General features: G+C 35.7%; 1 protein-coding gene across 1 annotated transcript in view; it reads right to left on the reverse strand.

Annotated features, from left to right (window-relative positions):
• LOC106875192 (son of sevenless homolog 2) overlaps nt 1-25,192 on the reverse strand; it is a 112,111-nt gene that overhangs the window by 53,954 nt on the left and 32,965 nt on the right. Inside the window, exon 3 of the mRNA XM_014923231.3 lies at nt 8,378-8,635. Within this exon, the coding sequence (XP_014778717.1) occupies nt 8,378-8,635 (258 nt within the window). The remainder of the gene's footprint in view (nt 1-8,377; nt 8,636-25,192) is intronic.

The following is a 25,192-nucleotide window of genomic DNA, read 5'->3' on the forward strand; positions in this document are numbered from 1 at the left end:
TTCCTCTGTGTTCATGACCTTGTTCTTATAGCTGAACCACTACCAGAACTCAAGAAGAAGTTTCAGGTATGGAAGCAAGGTCTAGAATTTGAGTTAACCTAGCAAAAACCAAAGTCTTAGTAAGTAGGAAGGGAGACAAATCACAAATCCCTTCAGGTAGATGGCCCTACTCAATCTGTAGGAAAGGCATAGGTAGAAACTTCATAAGATATACCTGGTGTAAACTATGGACACATAAGAGGTGCAGCAATATCAGAGGAAGATTAACAGGGAAAATAACGTTCGTATGTGGAAGATGCACAGATACAATAAACACCTAAAATGTACAGAAAATAGATTCCATCAACTGCCAGGAGGGTAAGCTAGAGGTAGTAGATAGTTTCTATTATCTAGGTGACCAAGTTAATAGCGGAGGTGGATGCTCCAAGAGCATAGCAGTGAGTATAAGAATAGACCTTTGGCAATATGCTGTACTTGAGAAGACATGTGAAGCCAAGTAAAATTGTAGTTATGGCTGATGTTGGTGTCACGTAAAAAGCACCTTCTGCCAGTGGCCATTGAAAAGCTCCTTTCGAGTGTTGGGCTTCACAGAGGCAATGACGAATGTCCAAGACCTTTAGCATTATGTTGTGCTTGAGAAGAAGACTCATCAAGCCAAGTCAAATCGTAGTTGGAGCCGATACTGGTGCCACACAAATCACACCCATGCTTGTGGCACATAAAGCATTCACTACACTCTCAGAGCGGTTGGCATTAGGAAGGGTATTCAGATGTAGAAACCATATCAAATCAGACCTAGTCAAACCGTCTGACCCATGCTAGCATGGACAACAGACGTTAAATTATGATGATGATCTCACACACACACACACACACACACAATGAGCTTCTACAGCTTCTGCCAACCAATTTCACTCACAAAGCATGGAGTGGTATGTGCCTATAGCAGAAAACACTGGCCCAAAGTGCAGCACAGTAGGACTGCATCTGAAACCACATGGTTGCAAAGTGAGCTTCTTAATCAAAAGCAATACATGTTAATAAAATAGAAAAGGAATACAAAATGTGAAAATCTTCATATGAACAAAGACTGTTAAAGTGAGTGATGTTTCTGGTTGGTTTATAATGTATAGGAATAAATAAGAAATGGAGACGGGGATATAAACTATTTTTTTTGTTTTAAATCCCAAATAATGTAGCCAGTGAAAAGTGAATGATTACATTTAAGTTTTATAGACCACAAATGCATTCTTTTCAATGAACTGTTGAATATTTTGAAAATTATTTCCTTGAGTGATTAGTTATATAAAAAAAGATTTGTTTCATAAAAAGATCATTACAAATAGAAATCTATGAGAAGTCCCAATGTCACTTTAACCCTTGGACATTCAAATTACTGTTGAATATAATGCATATTTATTAACACTGTTTTGAATTAATCATGCATTACTTTGCAGCTTTCAGATTTCAATGATGTAATTTATTTTTCTAGGATTACAATTTATTTTGCAAGGATTCCAACGTCAAGGCTGTTCTTCTTTACAGGTCAGAAACTTGAAACATCATCAAAGTCATAAAGAGTAAGCTACAGACCCTCGCCAACAAAATGTCTGCACTACATCCTCAAGATCTGGTGACAGGATAAAATTTCAAACAGAAAGTCTGTGGGATAGAATGAATCAAACTCCTATCAATCAAGAAATTCTTATTTCTTTATTGCCCACAAGGGGCTAAACATAGAGGGAACAAACAAGGAGAGACAAAGGGATTAAGTCGATTACATCGACCCCAGTGCGTAACTGGTACTTAATTTATTGACCCCGAAAGGATGAAAGGCTAAGTCGACCTTGGTGGAATTTGAACTCAGAACATAATGGCAGACGAAATACCACTAAGCACTTCGGCTGGAGTGCTAACGTTTCTGCCAGCTCGCTGCCATCGATCAAGAAATTCTGAAAAGGAAATGGGGCTAGATTGTTCATACTCTAAGGAGATCTGAAAGCAACATTGCAAGACAAATGTCAGACTGGCATCCTGAAGCAAAGAACATGGTTGGACAACCTAAGAAGACCTGGAAAGGATGCATGAAGGATGAAGCAAAAGCAATCGGTCTCTCTTGGTCTCAAATCATGGAGGTAGTCCAAGATTGCATCCATTGGCAATGAAATGGTCATGGCCCCATGCTCCTTACAAGGTAATGTGGACAAACTAACTAAACTAACTAGGATGACACTATAAGGTAAGTGTGAGAGGCCAGATTTGACCAGTTTGAAGATAAAACATGTAGCAATTTGGGCTCCATGTAGCTGGTTTAAATGCCACAGGGTTAAAATAATTAAGTAAATGGTCAAATTTGGTGGTGATTTTGACAACGATTGATAACTTTAACAGACAAACCAAAGGGTTTTGTGGGCAAGTAAGAGACAAAAACATTATGAGAGATGTAAGAAGATAGACTGACATAAAATAATGCAAGAGAGATATATCATTTGAAATGACAAAGAGGTACAAAGTAGAACAGGTTTTGCTGTAAAAGATCTTCATAAATGCACTAAGTCCAAGTCTTCTTAATCACTCAGTCAGGCAGAACATGCTGAATAATCCAACTACGATTTGAATGTTGGGAAGTAACCACACAATAGACAATGTTAGGACAAAAGGGAATTGAGTCACAAACACCAAAGGAAGTAACACATTATCAGCATATGATGAGCTCAGAAAAAGCAGGCTAAACAATAGGTATATGATCAAAATTGTTAAAATATATAAAGGATTCTTGAAACTTAAAGAACCAACATATCATCATCATCATCATCATCATTATCAACCCCTGGACATTACTGTCTCAAGTCTTGGGACTCATAGGGACAGTTACTTTGTTTCTATGGTTTCTAAAAGATTGAGATCACAATATTTCCTCTGAACAGGACACCGGTTCAACACAGGGTTACTCATTTACAGCTAAGTGGACTGGGGCAATGTGTAATGAAGTATTTTGCTCAAGAGCACAATGCACTGCACAGTCCAGGAGTCAAAACGATGATCTTGTGATTGTGAATGCAACATCTGAACCACTAGGCCACATGCCTTCACTAGCATAAAACAGATATGACTGAAAATGGAAATGAAGATACAGTTTGCAATTTCAACCATTCCAAGGACAATTAAAAAAAATTTTTTAAATGCAATTCTGAAATTATGTTTGTCTAAAAATTGAAATAAAAATGGAAATTGTAGTTGTGGCTGATGCCAGTCCGCTTGACTGGCGCCTGTGCTGGTGGCACGTAATAAGCACCATTCACGCGTGGGTTGATGCCAGTGCTACCCAAGTGGCTCCTTGTGCTGGTGGCCTGTAAAAAGCACCATCTAAATGTTGTCAATGTCAGTACCCCGCAACTGGCTCCTGTGTGGGTAGCACATAAAAAGCACTATCCAAACGTGGTCGATGCCAGTGCCGCCTGACTGGCTCCCATGCTGGTGGCACGTAAAAAGCACCTACTACACTCTCGGAGTGGCTGGCGTTAGGAAGGGCATCCAGCTGTAGAAACATTGCCAGATCAGATTGGAGCCTGGTGCAGCCTACTGGCTTGCTAGTTCTCAGTCAAACTGTCCAACCCACGCCAGCATGGAAAATGGATGTTAAACGATGATGATGATTATGATGATCCTAAACATATAAATATGTAAAGGATCCTATCTTTTGCAAAAAGTGAAGAGGCAGCTGAGTATGTCTATCACACCTTATTGAAATTAACAGTCTAACTTTCCGTAAGGTCAGGCTAATTTAAAGACACTCAAGCTGGACTTATGCTTCAGAGATATTTTAACTACTACAGCTACCAAGAAAAAGGTGTGTAGCAGTCAGGTGAATAGTGGAAAAAAAATTTACAATAAATTAAAGAAGAAACAGGAAGTAACACCAGACTTTGAAAAGTCAAGCTTGTAATATATAATCTATGAGAATGACTAAGAAATATTCAAAATGTCTCCATATCCAAAAAAAGAAATCAAATATGAAACACTGAAATTTTCAAAGTTACAATTAATCAATTAGTAAAAGACGATGGATGTGTTATTGAGAACTTTGCTTCCCAACCATAGAGTTTTAGGTTCAGTTCTACTGTGTGGCACCTTGGGTAAGTGTTTTCTATAACCGCAGGCCAACCAAAGCCTTGTGGGTGGATTTGGAAGACATTAAACTGAAAGTCACCTGTCATATATACATATGTATATAAGTGCGTGTGAGAGTGTGTATGTTTGTGTCTCTTTGTCTTGACAACGTATGATAGTTGTAAATGAGTATCACTGTCATACAAGCAGTGTCATTCATTTCCAATATTCTGCAAAAACATGTTTGACCATGGGGGAAATATAACCTTACTTGGAAACAGGTGGGAATGGATAGCAGGAAGGGAATCTGGTCATAGAAAATCTACCTCAAGGCAGCGAGCTGGCAGAAATGTTAAGCAGTATTTCGTCGGTCTTTACATTCTGAGTTCAAATTCTGCAGAGGTCGACTTTGCTTTTCATCCTTTCGGGGTCGATAAATAAAGTACCAGTTACGCACTGAGGTCACTGTAATCAACTTAATCCCTTTGTCTGTCTTTGTTTGTCCCCTTTATGTTTAGCCCCTTGTGGGCAATAAAGAACTAAGAAAATCTACCTCAATAAACTTCCTCTAAGCCATGAAAGCAATGAAAAGTAGATGTCAAAGCAATGACGATGCTTACAAAATTGTCTCAGAGAACATTAAAAAATTAAAAAATCAATCCTCTACATCAGTGTTTCTCAACTGATTTTTACCTATGGACTCCTTTTGAATCCTGTTTAACCAGATGGACTCTCCTAGCTAATAAGTGTTTAAGAAATCATATCATATTTTTATAATTAAATATTATTAGGAATTGTACATGGAACCCTGCCATTAGAAATGAATTAATGGCTATAACTGTGGATGATGCAAGGCAGATGTATTCAGCCTTCTGCAACCTTATTCAGTCAGTTATAACTGTTGATGGCAGACGTTTTGAATAATACCTTTCCTTATCTTATGACAAATAAAAATACAAAATTTCATGCTTCCTCTTCATCTCTTTAGTTACAGGTTCTGAAAAATCTCAACACAAACAGCCTCAAGTTAGCTGTTTGACCCTGTATAGTCTTTGTTTCAGATTTTGGTTACACACCTATGTAAGGATTACCAAGTGATAATGGACTGCACAAACTTGTCCTTAAAATAATGAAGCCTACTGTGATTTTGTAGAAAGTGCTCATGTGCATACAACCAAACAGTAAAGAATGTACACATTGCAGGAGGGAATCTGGCACTCTCATAAGTTCTTGAAATGATAATGAACGGATAGAAATCTAAAACCAATGGCTTGGATGTTTTTCTACAACAGAGACCACAGATTTATGATGCTCTATGGTTGTATTATATGGGAATCCAGAGTAGTCGTTACATAATTCATTAATATTCTTTTCTACTCTAGGCACAAGGCCTGAAATTTTGGGGGAGGGAGCCAGTCGATTACATTGACCCCTGTACACAACTGGTACTTAATTTATTGACCCAGAAAGGATGAAAGGCAAAGTTGACTGTGGCAGAATTTGAACTCAAAACGTAAAGAGAAATGAACTACTGCTAAACATTTCGCCTGGCGTGCTAACGTTTATAATTTGTTAATATTCTAACAGAAATCTACCTTGAATACTTTTGGTAGATTCAAAAAGCTCATATACAGGAGTAGATGCTAAACAGTAAGACCACACCAAGAACTATCTTCAATGCCAGGCAATAAAAAGAAAGTTAATAGCGTTTCCAGTTCACTCCTTTTAATGATCAAAACTGCCACAGTAACACATACACATTCCCACCCAAACATTTAAAAATATTATGTTTCTTATAGGATAATTTTATTTATGCATGTTATTCTTGAAGATAAGACTTTCTCAGCGATTGTTGACCAAAAATATCTTTTTTTTATTAACATCAACATTGCTCAGTCCACACCTATTACTCAACATCCTTGTTCTAATGGTTTGGTTCTGATGTTTGTACAAACATGCACACGCCACCAAAATTTTGTATGTGAATAAAAGTGTATTGCAAAACAGGCTACAACCCTTATTGTAGAGAACTACACTCCATCTGACAAATAATGAGATCCTGGTAAATAGTGACAGGGTAGAGTTCAAGAAGTTATATCAACTTATGAATATGATGAGGAAGATAGTATCAAATATTTTACAATAAGCACTCTATACTCTATAAAAAATATAACACTGAAAACTCAAAATTCTGGCATCAATTTCTGGTACCACCAAATCTGATTCCTCAATTTTTAATTTGGTTAATCATAATTTCTTTATACTGATTGAAAGTACACAACATGTATGGCTAATGTGAATCATTAGGTTGCTTTTTAGCAGCTGAACTTGTTAAAGTTTGGATTTAAAGGATACAGCTAGGTCATCATAGCAATTTTTACATCATTAGAGAACTTTCTAACAACTAGGCATAAGACAAAACTTATACAATGAAAAAAGGGGCTGTTTTTGATACCACAAAGCTATAAAATAAAATTAAACTAGAAAAATACTACAAAAAGAAAATCAGAAACATCTAGTTTATTAGTTCATGTAACAAGAAAGATTATATGAACAGAAATATATATCATTACTGCTATCCAGTAGCCCCCCCCCCCCGACTCAATATATACCCAGGTTTTCGCCACTCACTCCTGACTCTTCTGTACTCTTTAATCACACTTCCTTCACAATATCCTGCCACTTATATTATGGCGTTTCGAACCTCAAGGTATGCCTGACACTTGCCACCATCTATATCTCTCTTTTCATTTACTCAACCATCCCATTTATAGTCTGATTCCCGTCCCTTGTGAGTATGCCCGGCATTTTGCTACCATCTCTATCCTGCTGTCTCCCACTCTCTCCCTCCTTCTCCCACACTTCCCTCAGGTTAGGTTACCATGAATTTCCTTTGCGGTAGCGCACCTGTTTCTGTTTTCATTCCTGATCTCTCTCTCTGGCTGGGTTACCTTGTACTTCCTCTACAGCAAGACACCTGTTTGTCTCTCTATCTCACTATAACCTTTCATCATCCAACACAAGATCACCTCCTCCTTCTTGAAAGTCTTTTTTTTTTGTCTTGCAAGTACTTGGTGACTGTCGGTGCAGATGCTACTTAAAAGCACTTAGTCCACACTGTAAACTGGTTGGTGTTTGGAAGGGCATCCAGCTGTAAAAATCTTACCGGAACTGACCTTGCCTGTGCTTGTGCCACATAAAAAGCACTAAGTCCACTGTGCTGAGTGGTTGATGTTAGGAGGGGCATCCAGCTGTAAAAATCCTGCCAAAACAGTCACAGAAGTTTGGTGCAGGTTTCTGCCTGGCCGGGTCTTGTGAAACCATCCCACCCATACTAGCGTGGAAGGTGGACGTTAAACAATGATGATGATGAGGATACATACATCTATTTTCTTCACTTCTTGCTACATTGGACTGATATCCTCTGCATCAAACCCATTGCCTATTTCTAATCTTCAGTCATGCTATTCTCACTCAATGCACTTCCTATTCTGTCTTATGTTGTACCTGGAGCTCACAACTCTTCCTTCCTCTTTCTCACTTTCCAGTTGGGCAAGCCATGTATTCACCCCTTCAGCAAGACACCTGCCCTTCTTCCTCTCATAGTTTCTTTCTCCAGTCTATACCCAGCTCAGTTGAGCGAACTTATCTTGCAGATACTTGGCAACCTCATTGGTGCTGGTGCCACATAAAAAGTACCCAGTACACTCTTAAGAAGGGCATCCAGCTGTAGAAACTAAGCCAAACCAGACATAGAACCTGAAAGAAACCTCTGGCTTGTCTGTTCTTGTTAAACCATCCAACCCATGCCAAAATGGAAAAAGGGACATTAAATGATGATGATGATGATGAAAGAGAAAGAGAGAGAAGTATACATGCAGATATACTCACAGCCACACCTCTACATACACACACACGAGAGCAGTTACTCTAAATAAGAACTGGTCTGCCTTCTGATGACTCATCTAACCCATATTAACAAGGAAGAACAGATGGGATGATGATATTGTAATGCTTGCTTTACAATAATTTGAATATCTACTCCCTGGCAATAAGCAGGTTATTTAAGTTGAAAATATCAACAATGAAGAAATTGTCACACATGAATTTTTTTTTTTTTTTTTTTTTTTTGTGTATTACATGAGTAATCTAAAAACGTGTTCTCATTTTGAAAATCTCTACCTGATTGGTAAAGAGTTCAATAAAAACTCACTGAACTCGTTGATAGAGCACAGGCGTATTTACTATAAAATATCAAATAACTGACCTTGATGAGGAGATTGTGTACCTTCTCCACTGGCAAAACCAACGTGTTCTTTTTGCCTTTCTCGAGGGCACCTTGTGCCTCTCGTATCGTCCATACATTAATTGATGTGGGGATGATTTTTTGTACACGTTCCTCCACATCTTGGATGGTATGTAATGGCACTGCACACAATGTGAAAAGGAGCTGGAGACAAAGCTTTTCGATGTACTCCAATGCTTCATCTCGTGTTGTTAGATTGGTAATTACTTGGCGTTGAACCTGGAAAAAAAAAGACAAACAAACAATTTTAAAATCAAGAGCAAAGATTTATTATTCACAAGGAACATATTCAGTATAGTCTTTTTTTTAATATCATCACATGGCATGTAATTTTTTTACTTTCCTACCATTTTCATAGAATAGAATACTTTGGGTTTATTTATTCATTTATTGATTGTTATAATGTATTGGATGAAAGTTCAAATCCAGTCGAAGTTTAGTCTTCTGAATAGAATTTATGAAAAGGATTTTTCTGCATCTCACCCCTATCGTCTGTATTAATGATGTAAAGCGTAGAGCAAAAGTTCAAATCTACTTAAAGTATTCTATCTTACAGTTGGCAGAAGGGGTGTATTTAGATATCTTCATTTCTCATTAATACAACTTCTGGACAATCATATTTTAAATAAATATACAGGCGCAGGTGTGGCTGTGTGGTAAGAAGCTTGCTTCACAGCCACATGGTCCTAGGTTCAGTTTCACTGAGTAGCACCTTCAGACAACCAAAGCTTTGTGGGTGGATTTGGTAGGCAGAAACTGAAAGAAGCCCATTTTGTGTGTGTGTGTGTGTGTGTGTGTGTGTGTGTGTGTGTGTGTGTCTTTGTCCCTCACCACCGCTTGACAGCCAGTGTTGGTGTGTTTACATCCCCGTAACTTAGTGGTTCAGCAAAAGAGACTGACAGAATAAGTACCAGGCTTTAAAAGATAAGACTATATACAAATATATATATATAACTAAGCACCATTCAGATGTTATTGCCACTTCCTTTGTGAAGACGTAACTAATAACTCCTAATTAATAACTCCTAATTACACTCAACACTTATTTTTGAATTGTCTCACCAAATAGACTAACTTATTTATACAAACAGTTCACAAAGTGAAAGACATTATTTTGCTATGAAGAAGAGAAGAAGCCTAATATTTTGAGCAAACATTTTCATTAGAGATGAATTATTTTCTATCAATAAGCATTCTCACTCTCGCTCTAATAAAAGGTCCTACCAAGAAACGTTAGATGACTTCTTTTCTTCACAGCAAAATGATTTTAACTAATTAATTTAACATTTTTATAATGGATTATATGTTGTTTGTGGACATTAGACAACACTTTCATATACGTTGATTTTGATGCTCAAGGTCTTTTGTTAAAAAACAATATTGGCAATGATAATGTCAGGAAGAAGATAGTTTTGGATAACATGGCTTTTGGTTTCAAGAGCGGGAGGGTGGGAAGGAGAGTCAATATCTAACATTATTTGCTCTTTACACTTTAGTTTTCGATACTTTTACTAATCAATTGCTGTTTGTAAAATTATTTCTACACTTATTTCCATATTCATGCAGATGTTGAAATTCTAAGAATTGCTTACTGTTTCAGTTTTAATTCAGAAATTCTAGTCCTGGGATATATCATCCATGCACTTAATTAAAAAAAGAAAAGAAAAAACCCAATAAAGTACATATCCTTGCCTCACTCCACTCATAAAAATATCTAACAACTGATTTTGCACACCAAATTTTCCATTTAAATCAGTTGAGGTATCCTCTTCCTTTCCAACTTCACATGAAAGTTTAGTCCAAAAGGGATTCAACTTTACATCTAATTGCATTGCAGACTGACGAGGCTCTTTAGATATTTCTTTGCCATGAGGAAGAGGAGAAATATGATTTAGGCAGGATCCTCAAATTTAGATAACTATTCTATTAAGCATTACCATAGACTAACAAGAGTAAAAGATTACAGACAAATGTATTCATGTAAATGCATTGCTTAATTATTTTGGTAATGTCTTTTCTTGCATGACTTTAGGACAAATATTCTTTTGTTTTCTAATATCTATTTGCTTCTTTTATTTTTCCATATTTGTTCTATGATTATAAATGGCATGAAGTATGCAGACTTGTGAGAATCAACTACAGAGGTGAAGTTTATAGCTGTAAAGGCAAAACCAAATGGAGCTCCGGACACAGGCCATTATAATACAGTCAACTTACTCAGTAGGACAGGAAGACAAAGAACTTAAAACTACAACATTGAACAAATCAGTATGATGAAACCCCAGAGAAAAGCAGTCAGATAGGTGACAGAAAACAAGGACACCTGTTTGTTGTTTTAGTCTGGTGTCAGACCTGTGATCAAAATCATTCTACTTAACCAGGCACAATGCACCTAAGACTGCGTCACTCAAGACGTCTTCTTCTCACAACATACTAAAATATTATTTGAAGTAGATTTGGTTGCTATGTCTAGCATTTTGAGCAACCACATAGAGGCTCCTTTGTTGGTTTATGAAATGGCATGCTTAACAGAGCAATTACATAAAAAAAAAATAATAAAAGAGATAGACGCTGAATGTGGAAACATGAATGTTCTGCATGTTACTAATAACCCATATTGAATAAATCTATAAAAAATATTTTCTTAGAGGATGTAGAGCCCATAACCTGATAAAAAAGGTTTTGTAAAATATTGATAGTTAATGTTTTATTGGATCAAATTAGTAACTGAGAAAAACAGAAAAACTGGACAGAGGAATTTAAAAGCAGCACAAAATGCATGCATGTGTGTGTGTGTGTGTCCGTCAATTTATATCAGTGTGCTTTGTGTTTGGCCCTGAAAGAGAGACAGTGGATTCAGCATGCCAAAGAAAGATGAGAAATATATGGCTTTGGTAACAAAAGAAGGACAAATGCAATAGCAAGTAATGTTGAATGAATAATGTATAAAGCAGCAGGATTAAATGACTAAATGTTTGAAGACAGGAAGGAAAATGAATAATATGATGGGCCAAAGAGCAGATAGAGGTTGTCTACGAGGAAGGATTCTTTAATAAAAGAGACAGATTTTTCTTGATTGCTAGAAGCCAGTATAGACATAAATTCATACAAAATTATTAAAATCTACAGGCAGAGAGATAACTGATATTAATTAAGAACAGAATTAAATGAGAGTGCTAGAAATGTGTTTTAAATTATTTATGCATTATTGTAGGATATTTATGAGCAACAGAACAGGGAGAAGTAAAACAAGCTACCAGTTCTTCAAACTAGATTTTTAATAAGTCTAAAACAAATCAGTATAATCTACACCTCAATAAATTGATTAATTTAAATAGATCTTAATATGAGAATTTAATTGTTTTTAATCAATTAGTCACAAAATAGTGAATCTTTTCAAATGCTGCCGTAATTTCAGAGGGAAAATCTGAGAGCAGATAAAGTTTTATAAGGGCCCAGTTTATGGAAAATTGATTTTCATTTCTGAATTTATTAGAACATTTTAAATATATAATTCTTATCTACTTAAGTCAAATATAACCAGTGAATTCAGATAACTAATTTGGAATTTTAAGATAGTCTACATAAGAAATTGTAAGAGAAATAAACCATAGAAGTGAAATGAAGTAGCCGTGATTTGGTTATTAAAACTACTCTCCTTTGTGCCCAGTACTTCATTTGTTTATCCAAAAAAAAAAAGCAAGATAAAATAACATGTCTACAATAATCTTGCAAATAAATAAATGAAATGAAAAAAAAACCCACTTCTCACTGACTACAATTGTCAAGAGATCAAATGGTTAAAGAATGTTTGTCTGTCTGTCGGGTAATCTCCTTCCCTCTCTTTCTCTTTCTCTCTCACACACACATACACACACAATAGTCCACAGACAGATTATAAACAATTACTACAATCATTAGGGAAAAGTAGCCAATGGTTAGCTAAGAGGTAACATTTAAGAGCTATCTGTCAGCTAGTTAAGATTCCTTTAGAAAGAGCATTCCGATCATAGTTAAAATATCAGATTAGATAAGCCACACAGATGAAAGAAAGGGAGGAGAAGAAAAAAAAAAGCAAAACTCCAAGGACAAACTTCGATTTTGTGGAACAAAACAACTGACTGTTACTCTGCATTCAACAAATACTTTCAAGGAAATAAATATATGGAGCGAGAGCGGGTGATTTTTAATGCCAACATAATACTTTTTATGAGTCAACATAGTATTATGTCCTTTGTTTGTGAGAATATGTCAAGACAAATATTTGTACCAAGCAGTAAAAAATTCAAGATCCCACATGTTGTTAGGTCACACGATAGGTCATAGTGAACTGCTTATTAGAGACTCGAATATTTTGTGGGCGAGGTCGTTGTAAATTACTAATTCAAATTCTGAACATGTTCTTTTTAAATTGTATTATCAACCAATTCAATTATCTTAAATTGTGATTTAATATTTCCTTCAAATTAAAAAAGAAAAATAAACCACCTATGTATACTTCCTTTTTTTCTTTTTTTTCTTCTTCATAAATAAGTGAACTATCAAAAGAAAATGCGCACATAACTAGGGAACCAATCCTATGCAGACAGAACAATATATGTAATATCTTGTATTATATGAAAACTAATGAATGGAGTCAACGTGTTCATATGTTTGCTCAAAGTTGTCCAATGCTATTCAATAACCAAAATACTTAACCTTTTCTTTCTTATAGCACTAGTCTTGTAAGAAAGAAAAGGTAAAGTATTTTGGTCATTGAGTAGCATTGGACAACTTTGAGCAAACATGTGATAAGAAAGTAACCAATCAAACATTCAGTGGTGATCCACAGATTCAACATTGAGCAATGGGAGAGTTTCTTAATGTGATATACAGTGTCTAAGAGACAGGGAAAGAGAAAGAGAGAAAGAAGGAATGAGTTTAACTTGAAATAGAGAGCACAATACTTTACAGGGTAAGTGGTGTTGCAATTTCAAAACAAAGAGGGACGATATTGTTTAATCTGATTTTGGACCACCCTACACATTCTGTTACATTGAAAATTTGGTTGCATTATTAATACTCAGGTCAAAATATATGCATTACATTTCCTGTCCATTCTGATTTTTTTTTCTATGTCTAGAGATTTACAGGATCATTTAAAAGCAAGTAAAAAGAGACAGCTGTGATTCTCTAGTATTTATTATGAAAAGTTGCAGATGAAACTAGAATTTAGAACTAGAAAAGAAATTTAATTTGTGGTTATTTTAGTGTGCACAAGTGTTTATATTTGTCTTGTTCTGTCGAGGAAAATGCATTTTGGAACAGTGTTCATGTGTATATTAGAGATCGTAATTTAACATGTAGCTTGATTTATAAGACTTTTGCTTGGAGTTGCACATGTAGTGTATCTTGATGGTCTTTGTTTTTCAAGGAATTTTGTTTTGTTGTGTGAAGCTGTTATGATAGTGCAGACTGTTATTATAAAGAGTATATTGTTTGTATTTTGTTATGATTTGGGGCAGATAAATTGGAAGCTTAGACAAGGCTGGCACCTTTATAAAGGACCTGATGTATTGTTTGTAGATTAGTGTCATGTTTTCCTTATTTTAGCAGAATGTTATGTAAGTGAGTGCTTGTAATCTATATAATCTTGTTTTTGTTTTGGTTATGTCTTTTATATGTTGTGTGAACGATGACATTAAAGCTTTGTATTGTGAAGCAAAAAATTTTAGTCCTTTGTGTGAGAAATAATGACTGCTAAATTTGATGCTATACAAAATTACATTCTCAAGTTAGGTAACTGAAAAAAAAAAACATCTTATTTTGCAATGTTAAAAGAAAGAAAAAACTCATAATTTTTTGTTTGTTTCAGAAACATACTTGAGTTGCCTATTTAATAGCTATAAACGGGTCACTTCTGGACAGAAAATATTTATAAATATGGCTGGATTAAAAAAGAACGTTTGACATGAATAAGGAGGGGTTATTTAGCTTTGGTGTGTATGAATAAATGTATTTACATAAATTCTATATTGTCCTGCATTTAACCTAGCAACAACTATGCCAAGGAAACAAGAAAAACAAAATTATGGATAAAATTAACAACAAAATGGACACTAATTAAAATTAAGAGGTCTTATAACAAAAGAGTAAATGGAGGGACAACCTACACCAATTCAAAGATGGCCTCACGTCTTTTAGGATTGTGAAACTTAGAGAAATATGAGAAACACCTACATCCTGCAATGGACAGCTCAAGGCTAATGCTATTGATGATGACGATGATGATGGTGGTGGTGGTGATGAGTGATAGTGATGGTGATGATGATGATGGCTGTGATGATGACAACGATGATGATGAAGACAATGAAAGAATCTATTATTTACTGTCAATGTTGTGTACAAATGATTTATCTTATTTTTAGTTTGATAAAATAAAATGAAAGTTTAAATACTGATATTCTAAGTGCAGTTCCATCCAATTATGCAAAACCTTGATTTTAGAATAGCATATATTGAGTTACTGCTTCCCCAAGAACTGGTTAGGTTTGAAATACAATATTGGAACATGTAAACAACAGGAGTGGTTTTCATGTGTAAATCAACACAAACATAAAGTACTAATATGGCAATTAATTCTAAACATTGAAGTGTTAAACTGAGAAAACAAAGCTAACCGAAATGACCAATCACAATCCATTAGAGACTGTATCTTATAATTTAAGCTATAACTCAAGATATCTAGCATGATGACTCATTATAATAATCTTCTTCCTCTGCAAAAATACTACCCAAAGATATTTACATTTAGCATCAACTAGAAGTACGTTCAACCTGTGCATTCAGATTAAATGTTATTGCTTGCTGAAATAATCCTTTCTAATGCTGAAAGCAGTTCAATAACAAATTCGAACGGTAGAAAGTTATAAACAAAAGTTTCATGTAATAAGAATATAATTTCAGTGTTTTTAAACAGGAAGTAAAAGAATTCAAATCTGAAAGGAATTTGCTGCAATTTAACCTACCACCACCACCACCTCCACCAGCACACAATATCTAACTTATTTTTGTTTCTCATTTTAAATCCATTTATCTATGGCACTATAGATTATATAAATCTGAAAAATTCAGAAATTTGATTATGTCCTGAAAACAATTTTATTTTTATTCTTATGAATGAATACCCTTGTTAATATAAAAACACTCATATTTTCCTAATTCAGTATACTGAAGAGAGGGAAGTACTTTGGATGAAGACACATCAAAGTGTGTACAGCAAAATATTAAACTTTTGGTCTGTCTATGAGTTGGAGCGTACAACTCATAGGCAGACCTAAAGTTTAATACTTTAATCCCTAAGCTACAATGCTTTTTATATCTTGGAATAGTATTACCAACTCAAAGTAAAATATCAGTTTTCAGCAGAATATTTTTATGAAATGAACAAAATATAGGATGAAGCAGTTTTGTTTTCATCATACATTTTCCCAAGCCATCATAGATTAAAGCTGTTCAACGATATGTAGTGCACTACTCTAATACAAGTGCCAACTTTCAAAGACTGTTGGCCTTTGTCGTCATCATATTTGTTGTTGTTGTTTGGTCTCAAGTCAGCACTTATCGAGAAGACAAATTACCAAAGATATTCCAGCTATGACTATCCCAACATTTTTAAGGAATAATATACCTTAAGCTACATTATCCAGTATGCCCTTTTAAGATGATAGGTTGTGTTTTGAGGGAGGCCTGGCTGCTGTTTCTAGCAGGTCAGGTCATCATGTGAGGTTCCCAATAGTGTTAATGCTTTTTTTTTTTTTTGCTATGCATGTAAAAATACAAAATAGGCTGCTAGAATTTCCTTTCTTCTCTTACAAATTACTTGACAATATTAAACCTGCATAATTGTAGCTTTAAATCAGTTTGTAATATTTTTTTTTTTTTACAATGTATTCAGAATATTTTTTATCCTAAATTATTAAAATGCCATGTCATAACATATGACAAACCATCCAATGGAATAAATTCTATCACATTCTTCAATAACAGCAATTTCTTCTAGCAAACAACCAAATAATTTATGAAGTAATAGCTAATTATCCCTGAGCGCAATGACTTCATCTCTGACCCAGTCAGTTGCATCCATCCACTTACCCTTCCTTCTTTCTTAAGAAATACATGGTCTACAAAATTGCCATAACTCCTGCAAGACTACCAACTGGAAAGCAGCATATGCGTTGGGCATTGCACAACCTGCAATGTACCCCTCCTCTCTAACTGATGTTTTTTTGGGGTTTTCAGCAAGAGAATCTCCCTTCCTAAAGAATTCTCCTACTCACCACTCTGCAAACCAAGAATCCACTGTAGATGGTTACTCTCAAGGAAAAAGCTTCCTCATTTGCTGCTTCTTTGCTTCTAACTCCACCATGCACATATTCAACAAAACTCCTTCAAAACTCCTAAGAGAATGTGCCAGTTATGTGATACCAGCATTAGCCACGACTATGATTTCTCTTAGCTAAAAAATTGCATATAAGAGTGTGGGAGACATAACAAGATAGGATAATCTCAGTCAGAGAAAAACCCATCAGCACATGCTGCAATGAGGAGATTTGAAGAGACATTTCCAATCCAAGAGATGAAAGCCAGTTTGAGCCCATAGATTCTCATACAGGCCAGACATAGTCTAAGGTTCGTTGATTTCAAGTGCAACAAGAAGGGACAGGACAAATTCCTTGTAGATCTAGCTCTATAGAGAAACCACACTGGTATTTACTGTAGAAGGAAAGAATGAGATTCACTGAGTTAAAAGGGATGATTGTTTTCATTACTTTTGAGTTGTTGGAAGTGACAGTAATAGTTGGCAGGATTAGAAAACTAGGTGCACCTAACACACCCATCCTTCCTCTTCTCTTTATCTTACTGAGTCTCAATCTTCTCTGGCTCTGCTCTAACCATGACACTCAGTTTCTCCTCCTCAGAGTATCAACCCCCAGAGTATAAACCCTTTCCCTTTCCACATCAATGTACAAATCTTTAGAGCTTATGAATGTCATGGACACTCCCTCTGGTTGTGCCATAAACAAAAGAACATTTACAGATGTAATTAAGAGCAAAACCATTATAAAACATTTCAAATTTTTAACACATGCAAACTACTATCATTATTATTATTATTATTATTATTATTATTATTATTATTGTGTAGAATAGGATATATAAATATGTGAGAAATGGTACTCAATACATGTAGCAGAGTTCATTCATTCAGAGCAGATGATTTACTTTCTCATCAGCCCAGGTTTCTCAGTTTCTGTGACATTCCTAAAGGGTGTGATAAAAACAGGAAACCCAGGGCAGAAAGAGTGAAACTTTAGCTCTGGATGAATGAATAATGTTAGGTGTGTATGTGTGTGTGTGTTACAAATTCACGCATAACATTTGAGTTGTTGAAAGTGAGAGAGATAGCATGTTTTATCTACCATATATATTAAAAAATTAGTCACACACATTTATACACACACAAGAGAGAAAGAGGAAAAGGGTTGTTGCAGTTTGTGACTATTCCAATATGTTGTTGTTATTGTGTACGTTGTTTGTTATTCCTTTGAAATGATTGACAATATAGAACCAACAGGATGGGCAGAGAACAATTTCAGAAATGTTAAGGTCAACAATAAGGTTTTCCCATATTCACTTTAAAAAAAGATTGCTACCAACTGCTACCATTACCTGCAGTTAGACTACATTTTTGTTCTCCAACAGATGATGTTGAAATAAATTTCAGATTTATATTTAAAACAGTTTTACAGTAGAATTTTTTCTATTTTTGCACTTTTTTAACATTTGTTTTGTGATTGATACAACTATTCTGGAACAAGAAGTCAATTTTCTGCACATCAATGGTGTCTTCAATAATAGAAAAGTGATTCTTGTGGCATAGTCAGGAAGATAACAAACATAACTGCAGTTTGTTGTCATTTGAACAGTTGTCTTGGGGTGGATAAACTAACTTTAAGGAAAATTACTCCCTTGAAGGGAAAGATATCATTCACTTAAGCTGAAAGGAAGAACACAAGCAGAAGATTACTGAGGTTAGGGATGAGAAGACTTGGAATATACAAACCCCCCCCCCAAAAAAAAACCAAACAAACTAAAACAATGATTAACCATAAGAAGATAGGAAATACTTGTCAAAGACAGAAGGAAAGGCGCAAGCCTAGACAAATAATGGGTGATATTAGCTCAGTGAATAACTGAAATCTGGAAGACAAATATACACTGGTAATACAATCAGTGTAGTTGAGTTAAACATTAAAAAAAATACATTGGTAGAAAAAAAAAATAACAAACAAAAATATTGAATGAGAAAAGAAAGTACTTTTGGATTTTTGTCAACAAGGCTTTACAATCACTCAACTACAAACTGTTTTTATTATATAAAAGATGTCCATTTTAGTTTATATGATAAACTGTGCTTAATATTACATATTAAAAAATCTTGTGAATGTATTTAATTCACAATATATAATGAAGAATATCAGAAGATACCTTTAGAGCATGATACAATATGAACAGAATATTGATGATTATTAATGGTATCTAAATAGATTCAGATTAGTTGCACAGTTGGTTATACCATGTGAAGAGAGGAAGTTAGCCAACAATACTAATTGCTTTAAAATTATAGAATGATCCAATATGAAACTGGCTTGGTTCTATTTAAATCTAAATAATATCATATCCAACAATTTATTCTCCACCACTTTCAGATCAACTAATGAAAACAAATCTTTAAAAGTTCACAATAAAAAGACCAGACAGACAGAAGCCATTTAAAATATTATTCCAACTATTACCGAAACTTGGCAAAAGAGACTGGATACATATAGAAATCAATACAAATTTTCTAATACATTTTCTGAAATATTCCAATTGACTGATTAATAATAAATTTAGATAAAGTTGGAAATGTTATCACAAATCAAATATTTCATATAACTTACTTTTCTAACTATGCTTAACCTAAAATCAAGATAAACTTTAGTCCTCTAGTTTTGATCAAAATAAATTTAAGGTCAACTTTATCATACACACTTTTCCTATGTTGGCACAGAACAACTATCCCTTGAGAACTGTCTTCTTTAGAAACAGCCAAAGGAGACAGAAGACAGTTCTAAAAAGTTACCCACTCTCTTTCTGAACCAATTAATGAAAATCAATCAGCATTGTATCCATCTGAGTACTTTCTGGTCACCATTTACTGCCAACCATAGCAACAAAAATCAACCAATTTGTATATGTAAGTATTCTGAAGTCTCTTGAAATTGGACTGCTAGGATTTCAAGAAACAGAATGAAGAGAGAACAATGATAGCCCTAACCTTGTATAACCTAATTATTTCATAGTACAGTAGACCAGACTTGTACAAATCCCTTGTTTCGCCAACCAAATTTAAAATGTACTTTGCTTGTCAATTTATTTATCTATTTGTTTATTTATCTTATTATCAAGACCTATCGCAGTGAAGTATGTCAATAATCTCCCAAGGTTGATTCAAAAGATGTCAAACTGTAAACAAAATCTTACAGAGTCCTCTCCAAGTCTTTCACAGAGTTTGGCTGAACTGAATACCAGCTATATGCTGGTGAAGTCCCCAACTCACCCCCTCTCTCATCAGTAAGTCACGGACTGAATGTTTGGCCGAGTAAAGGATACGAGGGCCAAGAGGGTGTTTAAGTCTGCTCTTCACTTCATAGGTACTTATTACAATTAACAAAAGCATGATACAAACTACCAGGTTATGCTCACTGCAACTGTGTGTGTGTGTGTGTGTGTGTGTGTGTGTGTGTGTCCGTGTCCACCCTGTCTTGACATCATGTGAATGCATTGCAAATGAATTACATTCAATTCCAATATTCTGTAAAAACATGTTTGGGCATGGGGCAATATTACCTTGCTTGGAAACAAGTAAGGGCTGGTAAAAGGAAAGGCATCCATTTGTAGAAAATCTGCCTCAATAAATCTGACCCATACAAGCATGGAGAGGATTTTCGAGCGAGATCGTTGCCAGTGCCCCTGGACTGGCTCTTGTGCGGGTGGCACATAAAATACACCATTTTGAGCATGGCCGTTGCCAGTACCGCCTGACTGGCCTTCGTGCAGGTGACACATAAAAGCACCCACTACACTCTCGGAGTGGTTGGCATTAGGAAGAGCATCCAGCTGTAAAAACTCTGCCAAATCAGATTGGAGCCTGGTGTAGTCATCTGGTTTCACCAGTCCTCAGTCAAATCGTCCAACCCATGCTAGCATGGAAAGCGGACGTTAAACGATAATGATGATGATGATGATATATATATATGTGGTGTGCTCAATACAGAATAACAGTCATTTGATACTAAAATGTATTGAGAAAAAAAAAACATGTAAAGACAGATTTCATTTCTTTCAAGCTACCAAGCAAGTTTCTGGATAACTAAGTTTGTGCAGTGTAATATAGTAAATATAACAGAAGCCAACAAATCACTGACACAACAATAAACAAAAAAAAGTAACCACAAAAATGCCTAATTGATAGGCTACACACACCTATTGATCCTTTATACAATGAAACAAGAATACTAAAATCGGAAGTGTAAAATTGGAAGAGACTTGTGAGGAGCACAGAATATGATTTACCCGCTTCATTTCACTTATACCTCACAACTAAAGGCAATGTTTGATTATTGACAAACATATGCACCACTCCAGAATGATACACCATTTATAAAACTACAAATAAACACAAAACACACTGCCAGATACATGTAAACACAAAATGCACATGCCAAAATAGCTGCAATATTGGTTACTCAACTATACTGAAATCCTCTGCTGGATTACTTTCCAAGCCTCCTTCAGTGGTTTTCAAAATCATCATCTTTATTATCTAATATGGGTTCGACAGTTTGACAGGAGCTGGCAAGTCAGAGAGCTGTACCAGACTCTAAGTGCCTGTTTTGGCATGGTTTCTATAGCTGGATGCCCTTCTTAAAACCAAGCACTTTACAAGAGTGTACTGGGTGCTTTTTACATGACACCGGTAGGGTGATCTTTGCGTGGCACCAGCACGAGTGCTCTCTTATGTGGCACCCATATGTAATCTTCTTTACATGGTACTGGCACAGGTGCTTTCCTAAATGGTGCTAGGTGCTTTTTTCATGTGGTACTAGCATGGGTGCTCATGCATATGACACTGGCACAGGTGCCTTTTTACATGGTGCTGACATAGGTGCCTTCTTACATGGCACTGGCACATAAAACAATTCAGAAGTTAAACAGTCACACACTAACAATATTTATGCTTTGTCTCCTCTAAAACCACGACCAGATACGGGAACAGTAAAATTGTTACAACATACTCTAAATGACACACTGCTAACTCCAAGCCCACCAAAAGCAATAGGTTATCTGGGGAACAAAATTTATGAAATAAACTGGAGAATTTATTGGTTATATCTATGCTGTAGAGATCACAAAACTGCTGAGACCCCCCCTTCAGTCATGACTGACCATAGGATTGCACCTAGAAAGTTACCCTCCCAGGCACAAGTCCAGGCAAGGTTGTTTATGAAAGACCAGCAGTCACCCATGCACACCGCCCCCCCCCCATCTCTATGCTACCAGTGTTATCCAAGGAAAAGGCAAAGACCAATACAGTTTGGCACCAGTGACGTCGCAACTCATTTCTACAGCTGAGTGAACTGGAGCAACGTGAAATAAAGTGTCTTGCTCATGAACACAATACGCAGCTTGGTCCGGGATTCAAACTCACAACCTCATGATCGTAAGCTCGACGCTCTAACCACTGAACCATGCGCCTTCACAATCACAAAACTAGGACTAACATAACTAGATTCTTTCCCATTGTCATGTTAGGTGTTATTATATACACCTGTTACACAAGCGATCTCCACTCATATCTGGAACCAAGTAAATTACAGTATTTCCTTGGTGTATTAATTACACTATCTTATCCTTGATTTTAACTGGAGTAGAGTTTATACACAAGGCAAAGATAAAACTACGAAGGAAAAAAAAATTTTGCGTTAAGATTTAACATTAAATTAGGGATGTGACCATATACACAAGTAAATATGGTATAGCTACTCCTTACCCATGCTGCCTTTTCAAAGATATATATATTTATTTTATATATAATATATATATATACATATTCTAGGTCATGCCTTCATTTGTTCTAAACAATTCTTTACTGACGCTTAAATTTGGACATTATCGTTTATTTCTGTTATACCCTTGATATTGATATCACATTTCTAATCTTGCTACAGATCTGTGAAATAAACATTTTATACCAATTTCTATGACTCTTACATAGTTAGGTTGGTTGACAAACTATAAATAACATCCAAATATCCTTGAAGTCATACCCTGCCAACATAAAAAAAGAAGGCACAATAAATTTGTGTAATCACCACTATACTTTGCCTAGAAAATGAAAGAAATGGGATGGTTAAGGCTTGAATGCCTTTAGATTTACTCAAACATAGCTGACCTGAGGCTCAAAGCAAGAGAAACTCTATAATTGTTTCAATTAAAAATCAATGATAAAAATAGATATTTACATATTGTTGCCAGTGTCGCCTGACTGGCTCCTGTGTCAGTGGCACATGAAAAGCACCATTCGAGCGTGGTTGTTGCCAGTACCGCCTGACATGCCAGTGGCATGTAAAAAGCACCCACTGCACTCTCGGAGTGGTTGGTGTTAGGACGGGCATCCAGCTGTAGAAACATTGCCAGATCGGATTGGAAAGTGGACGTTAAATGATGATTTACAAAGAAATGACTGACAATGATTTAGAAGTTTAGGTTTACTTGCCATCAATCACTCACTCTCTCTCTCTCTCTCTCTCTCATATCTTACTTGTTTTCAGTTATTAGACGTAAGAGTTTTAGTTGAACAAATTCACCTCAGTACTTATTTTTTGTTGCAAGTCGGGCACTTATGCTATCAGTTTCTTTTGCTGAACTGCTAAGTTACAGTAATACAAAGACATAACATCATTTAACATCCATTTTAAATGATGATAATAATGATGGATGTGTGTGTGTGTGTGTGTGTGTGTACACACTCATACTCAATGAACTTCCACCCTGACTACAATCAACAATTTTTATGTTCAAAACTTAAAGTATCTCCTATTAGTTTACCACTTCAGTACATTCCTTAAATTACATGTCCTGCCCACTGCTGATAACTGCAATGTCAGCTAGATATCCACTACATGGTTTCAAAATATCCTGTTATATATGCATGCCATCCTAGACTTCATTAAGCAGCCATTTACCTAATCAACAAAAAAGGTTGTGATATATTTTCTGAGATTACTCTAAAGGTTTCTGCCCACAATTTGTTACTTGTAATAACTCATACTTGTGTCACTGCATCTAACTTTCAGGAAACCCCTTCTAATCACACTATATATACAGCTTCCAAACTCTATGTTAACTATATAAGCCTTCTGTTGTATCTTGGGAGGGTCATTATGCCAACACTACACCAGAACATACAAGTTCACATCAAGAATCTTGCAAACCAAATAAAAAACGAAACGTAAATCTTATCTTATAGAAAATCTCTTCCTTGAAGAAGAGAATCATTGTCTAAAACCACTTGCTAGTTTTAAAAACAGAATTAATAAGGGTTCATCATCGTTTAACATCCGCTTTCCATGCTAGTATGGGTTGGACGATTTGAATGAGGACTGGCGAATCGAATGGCTGATCTGACACAGTTTCTACAGCTGGATACCCTTCCTAACACCAACCACTCCAAGAGTGTAGTGGGTGCTTTTACGTGCCACCAGCACGAGGGCCAGTCAGGCGGTACTGGCAATGGCCATGCTCAAAATGGTGTTTTTTACGTGCCACCTGCACAGGAGCCAGTCCAGCGGCACTGGCAACAATCTCGCTCAAATGTTTTCTAACATGCCACCGGCACAAGTGCCAGTAAGGCGACATTTTGCTAATACAAAATCTAAGTGAAGATAAAACTTAGCGGTTTTTATGAGGACATTTTGCAAGCTTTCAATATGATTGACATTCATGGGGGTGATTTTGGTTTAAATTATTGCACAAGTAAATATGTGATATGTTGATGAACTGGTGCAAAGTGAAAACAGTAGTCTATTTGTTAGATGTATAATAAAATGCAAGAACAAAAATAAGCAGGATACACACACACACACAAAGATGTTAAGAAACAAACACAGTCATGTGCTTTGTACCTCAACTTCTGATGACTGCTAAAGTACTTGCATAACACAACCTGGTGGATTTTAGAACTGCAAAAATCCTTTTTTCATCAAGATAACTAAACCTAACCTTTATTAGTTGGATTTAGCAATCCTAATAAAGGATGGAACTGGCTTTATGGCAACACATAATGAACCCCAGTGAGTTATCAAGAAGAAAGTAAATACCTCATGCTTCCACATTCAATCCAAGTTCATTAAAAGTTAATCAGTGACAAAGTCATAGACAATCCCTTTCTATAATAAGTTTAACTCTACTTCCAGTATTCAGCTCTTTAACCCTTTAGCACTCAGATTACTCTGTCAAATGCATTGCTTTGGAGTAATCATGCATTATCTTGTCGCTTCAAGAGGCGGTGAGTTGGCAGAATTGTTAGCACGCTGGACAAAATGCTTAGCGGTATTTCGCCTGTCACTACGTTCTGAGTTCAAATTCCATTGAGGTTGACTTTACCTTTCATCCTTTTGGGGTTGATAA

This window comes from Octopus bimaculoides, chromosome 4 (genome assembly GCF_046866305.1).
Source record: "Octopus bimaculoides isolate indiv1 chromosome 4, ASM4686630v1, whole genome shotgun sequence".
In the NCBI taxonomy this organism is placed as follows: domain Eukaryota; kingdom Metazoa; phylum Mollusca; class Cephalopoda; order Octopoda; family Octopodidae; genus Octopus; species Octopus bimaculoides.